This window comes from Platichthys flesus, chromosome 19, assembly GCF_949316205.1.
Source record: "Platichthys flesus chromosome 19, fPlaFle2.1, whole genome shotgun sequence".
Taxonomy (NCBI): domain Eukaryota; kingdom Metazoa; phylum Chordata; class Actinopteri; order Pleuronectiformes; family Pleuronectidae; genus Platichthys; species Platichthys flesus.
This window is the reverse complement of record NC_084963.1, coordinates 363,005-370,699: the sequence shown is the minus strand read 5'-3', so window position 1 is coordinate 370,699 and position 7,695 is coordinate 363,005. Positions and strand designations below refer to the sequence as shown.

The 7,695-nt window shown below is 46.5% G+C and overlaps 1 protein-coding gene across 2 annotated transcripts in view; it reads right to left on the bottom strand.

Annotated features, from left to right (window-relative positions):
- Positions 1–508: 508 nt before the first annotated feature.
- tln1 (talin 1) overlaps positions 509–7,695 on the bottom strand; it is a 37,296-nt gene continuing 30,109 nt past the window's right edge. For both annotated transcript variants that reach the window (XM_062413473.1, XM_062413474.1), the window contains 7 exons: positions 6,802–6,907; positions 5,634–5,758; positions 5,394–5,519; positions 4,715–4,777; positions 4,454–4,636; positions 1,758–1,883; positions 509–1,666 (listed from right to left, as the gene is read on the bottom strand). In XM_062413473.1, the coding sequence (XP_062269457.1) occupies positions 1,532–1,666; positions 1,758–1,883; positions 4,454–4,636; positions 4,715–4,777; positions 5,394–5,519; positions 5,634–5,758; positions 6,802–6,907 (864 nt within the window). In that variant the 3' untranslated portion in view covers positions 509–1,531. The remainder of the gene's footprint in view (positions 1,667–1,757; positions 1,884–4,453; positions 4,637–4,714; positions 4,778–5,393; positions 5,520–5,633; positions 5,759–6,801; positions 6,908–7,695) is intronic.

Here is a 7,695-nt window from a genome sequence, read left to right as displayed (position 1 = left end):
GTGAGGAGATGAAGAAGTGAACAGATGAAGAAGTGATGAGATGAAGAAGAAATGAGATGAAGAAGTGAAAAGATGAAGAAATGAGATGAAGAAGTGAGATGCAGTGAAGAGATGAAGAAGTGAGGAGATGAAGAAGTGAACAGATGAAGAAGTGAAGAGATGAAGAAGTGAAAAGATGAAGAAGTGAAGAGATGAAGAAGTTATCAGTTATTAGAACCTGGAATAAGTTTTTCTATTTTGCGTTTGAGAACAAAGTCAAACTGAATCAAAGGAACCTTCTGTTTCCATGTGAAGCTTCATTCATGTTGAATTTATCCTCTAACTTCACTTGAAGCTGTTTTTTATCTTAAAGGTGAATTCATGTTGAGAATGAACTCAAATTCTCCTCAGAAATCAAATCAGGAACTCTTTCTTCAAAGGATTATTAAATGAGGTGAATCTGAGATACAGTGAAATATGAACTTTGGTGCAAAGTGTTTGTATAAAAGATGGAGTCCACACGGGTCGCTGTGAGAAATGAAAATCAAACTGGTTTTATTGGATATCAACGTGTCCCAGTGGCAGGAGGTGGGACTGCTGCTCACCAGCATCATGTCCATCCAGTCACACACACACTTTCAGGAGTTGTGTCTTCATATGAGACGTGTGGAAGAAAGGGAGTGTGAGGTTTTCTTATGAAATGAAGGACAGTTTGAAGTAAGTGCACTTAGAGGATAAATGTTTGGTATCAGGAAGTTATACTGGACACATGATCACTTTGAAAGCACTGATATGAGCGACATGAACTCTGTATGCGTCAAACGAACAGGAAGTAGGAAGCGACACTGACATGTGACTGGAGTGAGTCGTTACTGAGCATCCACACAGAGTCAGTACGATGCTGCAAGTTAAATATATGGCTTCATAATCTTTACATAAACAGGTCATATCTAATCCTCAACACTGCAGCTGCTTCGATCCAAACAGAAACACTGATATTAACTGAGTTTCACACGTCGCTCAACCTTTAAAAAAATGGTCTCACATGATTTGTTCCATCGCAAAGTTGATTTAGTTCCAAATCCAAAGTTAAAAACATCTCAATGTTTCCCTCAGATTCAAACATGTGACACATCATCAGTCACGTGACCATCTACACGTCGAGGCTACACGTGCTCACGCAAATTAAAAAAAGAATCATCTGCATAGAATACATTTGTTTGCATAGCTAGCATAGTTAGCATACACTGCGCTCGCCCTCATGTCGGAGATCTAACAGCGACGTCGTTTCATACGGAAACACATAATATACAAAACGACGACATGAAAGGCAGAGAGGACACAGAGGAAAACGTAAAGATCAAAGAGAATCAGACGCCTTCTGAAGGACTTCACTCATAATCTGGTGCTTCTGAAAGGGAATGAAGACAGAAACCCTCCTGAGGAACTGGATCTGATGGTGGGCGGAGCCTCCTCGGGTCCTGAATCACTGTCACATTCCTGTGTGGTGACACACAGACACACTCACACACACAGACACACACTCTCCCTCTCACTGCTCCTGGCCGTCCTGCAGCAGCTCCGTGGGGAGGAACTTGTACTGCTGCTGCCGGATGGTGGCCAGCCTCTTCCGGGCCTCGTCCAGCTCCCGCTCCTTCCTCAGCATCTCCGCCTGAGCAGCCATGATCTGAAACACACAGCATCATGTGACCACCTCCAGCTCACTGCGCAGACTGGACACACACTGTGTGTGTGCTTGTGTGGTCACTGGGACTCACCTGAGCGATTCCTCCCACCATCTTGCTGTTGACCACCACGGCCTGGTCGTCCTGGGCATCGAACGCTGCTTTCTGCGCCGCCTTCACCAGGTTATCAGACGCTCGCTTCACAGCGTTTCCAGCAGCCTAAAGAAACACACACACATACACACACACAGTGTGAAGTGAAACTAAGAAGTCTCCAGACTCTCACTGTGACCTTTGACCTCTGGAACCACTCAGTGAGTCCAAGTCGGTTGTAAATTGGAGGAACTTCCCTCCAGGTGTTCACGTGGTGTGAGAGGAGAATGGAAACATAAAGACTGAGCTGAACAGACTCCTGGAAATGAGTCAGACACAAAACCATAACAGCCTCCCCCCCTGCTCAGGGTCGGACCAGCTCTGTAAAAGGCAAAGAGTGTCAGTCTGCCGAGCGGCTCCCGAAGCCAAACACGCGTCTCCCGGCGTTTTGTCCTTTTGAGGCTGTGAGGACTGAAATCAGAGACGCAGCTGGCAGAGGACGACAAAGTCCCGGCCCGCTGGAGCTGCATCCTCCTCTGGTTTATCTTTGGCTGGAATGTTTCTGTTAGTCCGGCCCTGACATAACCAAACGCTTCAGAGCCGCAGCATCACTCAGTGTCCCAGAGTGCCCCCCCCCCCCCGGAGCTGCACTTTCACTTAACCGCTCGTTTGAACCGGCTCGTCACCGATCACATCGCTGAACGCTCAGATTCACGTTCCTCCGACTGCCCATCGCTGCAGCTCCTCTCTTCAGCCTCTGTCCCCCCCCCCCCGGCCTCCGTCTCAGTCTTTCACAAACTTGTTGAAATGTCTTTCTTTCTCTTCTTAATTCAAGAGGTCAGCTGCTTTATTAAACTGGTTTACTGGTCACTCAGTTAACCAGTGTGTTAACTAGTTGTGTCCCTGAACCACCCAGTGATGAGAGCACCTGCTCTGTGGATTGTTTCCAGAGCGTCCACACATTAATGTTGGAGAATTACTGAGGTGGCAGCTGCAGGCCCAGAAGAGCCCAGATAAGCCACTGCTGATTGGATCAGAGAATATGAGACGCACACACAAGGACACACACACAGAGACACACAGACACAGGGCCGACAGCACACTTTGTGTTATGTGTTGGGAGTGAACGCATCAGTTACACTTAAAGGTCACAGTGAGTCTCCATCAGAGTCGCAGCTTCGAGTTGAAGAAGAATCGTTTGGACAGAACTTTGGGATCAAGGTCGTCAGCTGATGCTGAGGCTGAAGAAACAGTTCTTCACTCAAACACGTTCAAACTGTCACAATCTGATCCAGGTCAACGTGGAAAGACTGGAAGCTCATTAGAGGGTCACAGGTAGTTGTGCTGTGATCCTACAGGGGGCGCTCTCCATCAGTTTGACCTATTACACGCCCTCTTGACCCGTCAGGGAAGTGATGTCAGACCCGTCTGAGCAGTGTTTCCTGTTCTACATCCATCACATGGGTTTGAGGGGCGGCGACTTTCCACTAGCGTCAGGTCCGATTAGTTCAAACTTGATTTTAGACCAGTTCTACGATAAATACCACAGCCCTGTCTTCCATGACTCCGCCTCTGATGGCTGACACATCTCACCAGCCAATCACAGGTAGAGGAGGGCGGGTCCAGTTGACTGCAGCAACACAATAACACAATAATCCAGGGAATGATTTGATTATTGTAACTACTTTAACCCGGCTGCACGACTCTGAACTCAAGATGGCATCGCCCCAAACCAGAGGATTTCTGAACCATCTACGATTGACCTGGTTTCTGTTCTTGAGTCTCGAATGTAACTTGAAATGTGCGTATTAGTCCTTTAGCCCCTGATCCCGATGCAGCTGTGCACCTGAAACCCGAACAACCTATGAATAGACGCAGCTGTCGCCAGCGAGTGATGTCATTGTTCCCTCAGCAGGTAGCTGTGGGTCACATGACGAGGAGGAACCTGTCACTATGCTCTGGAGAGGATCACATGTCAGAGCGATGGAGGCGGATTAGAGAGCTAACTCCGGACCCGGCTGGTCGGCCCCACCGCTCCGAGCCAAACACACTGTGTGGCCCTGGTAACTAATGCAGAGTCCCTTCTGGGGACGAGGATTATCATTAAATATAGATCTTATTATTATACATAGATCTTATTATTATACATAGATCTTATTATTATACATAGATCTTATTATTATACATAGATCTTATTATTATACATAGATCTTATTATTATACATAGATCTTATTATTATACATAGATCTTATTATTATACATAGATCTTATTATTATACATAGTTCTTATTATTATATATAGATCTTATTATTATACATAGATCTTATTATTATACATAGATCTTATTATTATACATAGATCTTATTATTATACATAGATCTTATTATTATATATAGATCTTATTATTATACATAGATCTTATTATTATACATAGATCTTATTATTATATATAGATCTTATTATTATATCTAGATCTTATTATTATATATAGATCTTATTATTATACATAGATCTTATTATTATAAACTGAGATAAATCAATTATTCACTCTTTTTATTTTACATTATCGTTTTTCATCTTTAATCAAGTTTGTGGTTAAACTGTATAATTTCAAACCTTAATGATAATTCTCAATAAGCCGTGTCCCCAGTGACACGTGAGGTCAGAGTCCCTGATTGGACGGACAGAACTGACCTGCAGCCTCTTCATGGTCTGGGAGTCCGTGTCGGCCTTGACCTTGCAGGCGACCAGCAGCTGGGCGGTGGACGCTGCCACCTGCTTGGCCGAGGAGATGAGCTTCTCCTCGCTGGCGTGGCCCTGCACCGCGGAGTTGGCCGCCTCACACAGGTTGCTGGTCGCGGCGGCAACCATCCGAGCCTGAGGAGACCAAGGCAGCGGTGGTGAACAGGTTTCAGTGTTAAACAGTCTTCATGGTTGAGGAGGGAGGAGACTTACAGCTGAGATGAGGCCCTGAGACCACTGGCCGTCGTCCACTGCGTTGGCTTGGATCGCTCCCACCTGAAAACACACTGGTTTTAATTCCACTGCACAGCTGTGGTGCCCAAGTGTTCGTGGATCAGACACAAGAACACAAGAGAAGAAGAAGACGCTGGTTGATCAGGTGACCAGGATCAATGGAGCGGAGAGAAAAGTAGCTGGAGGCGTTTTCACTTTGATTCAAAGAACAAAAATACAAATATTAAAAACATGAATTCATTTTTTAAGTGAAATTCTAAGATAGGTTCCTGAGCTGCAGCTGAACACGTTCACCTCCATAAGAATAATGTTAGTGTGACTCTAAAGCAACACAATGAACTGATATTAAATTCTATGTATAATAGAGACAGATTGTATAAAGCCTCAGGTCGTCGGCCCAGAGTCTGTCAAACTGTGGGGGGGGCGGGGACGGTATTGCTTTCATACTGTAGATCTCTTTGTGTTATATTGTTTGTATGAAAAGTTTATTTATGTCTGTGATTGATTTTAATGTTCTTCATTTTCCATTTAAACTCTGGTTATCAAGTATAAAGTGTAACGTGAGGTGGGGGGGAGTTTGTGAGCTGATCATGGAGCTCAGCGGGGGTTGGGGGGGGGGCAGTGGGACTGGTCCCCTCCTGGTCGTGGTGGGACGTACCTTCCCCTGAGCCACCAGCTCCCTCTGGGCAGCGGAGGCAGCTTTCACCAGGGCGCTGGTGGCGGCGGCGATGGCCTTGGCCGCCTCCAGAATCTGCTCCTCGAAGTTCAGGCTCTCATCTGCTTCCTGTTTACAAGAGAGGGAACAGCGGTCAGTGAAGTCATGGTGCTCCGGGTCCAGCAGCTGGTGAGACGGCCCCCGCTCAGGCAGCGAGCGCCACCTTGAGGGAGGAGCTCTGACCTTGGGTTTGGTCCTGGGCCTCAGCTGCTCCAGCTTCTTGGCAGCGGCTTCGATGGCCGCCGCTGCTCCGAGCAGCTCGTTCTCTGCGATGACGGTGGGATCCTCAGGGTCCACCCACTCGGTGCCTGCAACACACAACTACAGTCACACTCCGATTGTCTACACACACCCAACAGCGCACACTCCCCGGGTCTCTATTCCAGAGATGAACATATCTGTTAAAATCCATATTACTGCCTGGGACCATTAAGCTGTCCCTCTTCATCATTTCATTTTATATTTTTGGAAATATTCAATCAGGGGTGACGCCAGGATTATATTTCATATTACTCAAGACGTTTGTGTTCTCACAGAACACGTGAGGAACATGTGAGGAACATGTGAGGAACACGTCAGACGTTACATAAATGTTAGTAAAGATGTTTCTGTCGTTTCAGGTCGTTCTTCTCTCTCATGTTTGTTGAAGTTTCTGATCAGTTTGGTTTTATTTAGTTATTTGATATAAAAACAAACTGAGTTTGACAGATTTACTTTAGCTCCTCACAACGTACGAGTCCGTCTGAAGGATTCATCTTTGTGACGTGAATATGAAGCTGGATTTGAACTGGATGAAATCCAGTTGAACCCAAAACCTGAACATCAATCAGAGCTTCTTCTTCTCTTGACAGCCGCTGAGGTCGTTCCATTTACGTCCTGCTGCAGGATTCAGTTGCAGCTAATGTCTCAGAAACTGAAGCAGGTGTGTGTGTGTGTGTGTGTGTGTGTGTGTGTGTGTGTGGGTGTGTGTGGGTGTGTTAATCTGTGGTAAAAGCTCTGAGCTCGACTTTCCCTCCACTCGACGGACGATGACAGTGTGATGGACCTGGATCTCAGAGCCGGGTGAAACTGGAGAACCCAGACACTGGTTCAGACCTGGTTTCAACATCAGGCTCAGTGATCCGATCACACGGCTTCAGCTCGGAGCTCAGGTGTGAACACACTAGGACACAAGTGACATCTGACCTCATCACTCTGACTCGTGAACGTGTCCTGGGAGCTGGCGACCTCTGACCCTGAGGTTTGTATCAGAAGCTCTGAGCTACAAGGAGGCACGGACTTTAAAATATGTGCTCTTCCAAAAAGATTGTGTTGGTGCATTATGGGAAATGTAGGTGAAAGGCTGAAGCACCTTTCATGGCCTCTGCGGCCTGGATGAGCTCGGTGACGGAGCCGGCCACTCTCTTGGAGTAGTTGGCCAGCTGCTGCTTCAGGTCGTGAGTCGGTTTCTGGATGATCTGAGGACGAAGAACAAGACACAAGCTTTAATTCAACCTCGTCTGATTTCACCCTCTGTCTCTGATGCTCCACACGTCTTCTTCAAATCCCTGTGCTCATGCTGAGCCGATGCAAAGATGATACAAGCTACAGATTTTATTTTCCAGTCCCAATAAATAAATCGTCATTCATGATGTGTAGATCTGCTGCTGCCTCTGTGGTGATGTTCAGAGCAGAGGGAAGGTGCTCCTGCACCTCCAGAGCTGTTTACATCTAAATGAAATATCACATTTCATCAGTGAATGATTCTCATTGGCTCTGACGTGTCTCAGCCTGTGTCCTCGGACTGCCCCCCCCCGGTGGACGGGCAGCATCCAGGCTCAGGTTTGTTCTGTTGTGTTGTCATGAGGAGACGCACAAAGCAGACAAACACAAAACATCCACAACCGCACAGCAACAAAACCGGAACACACATGTTCAGGCCACGCGTGTGCACAGTGTCACCGGAGGGGGCGTGTTTCCTGTCACTCAAACTTTTCACAACATGAATCAGACTCTGTGACCAAAGTGCGTCGGGGGGGCCACATGGAGATGATCCGTGACCAGGATTATCAAGCTTTAGTTCAAATGTGCTGTAATGTTAACAAGTTACTTATTGACATTATTATTTATTTTCATTATTTATCGAAGGTGCAGACGTCTCCACACGAGCCGGGACCAAAGATCCCTGTTAGCGCAGCCCTGTGGCGACAGTTAGCATCAGTTAGCATCAGTTAGCATCAGTGAGCTTTGACCAGAGACACTAAGA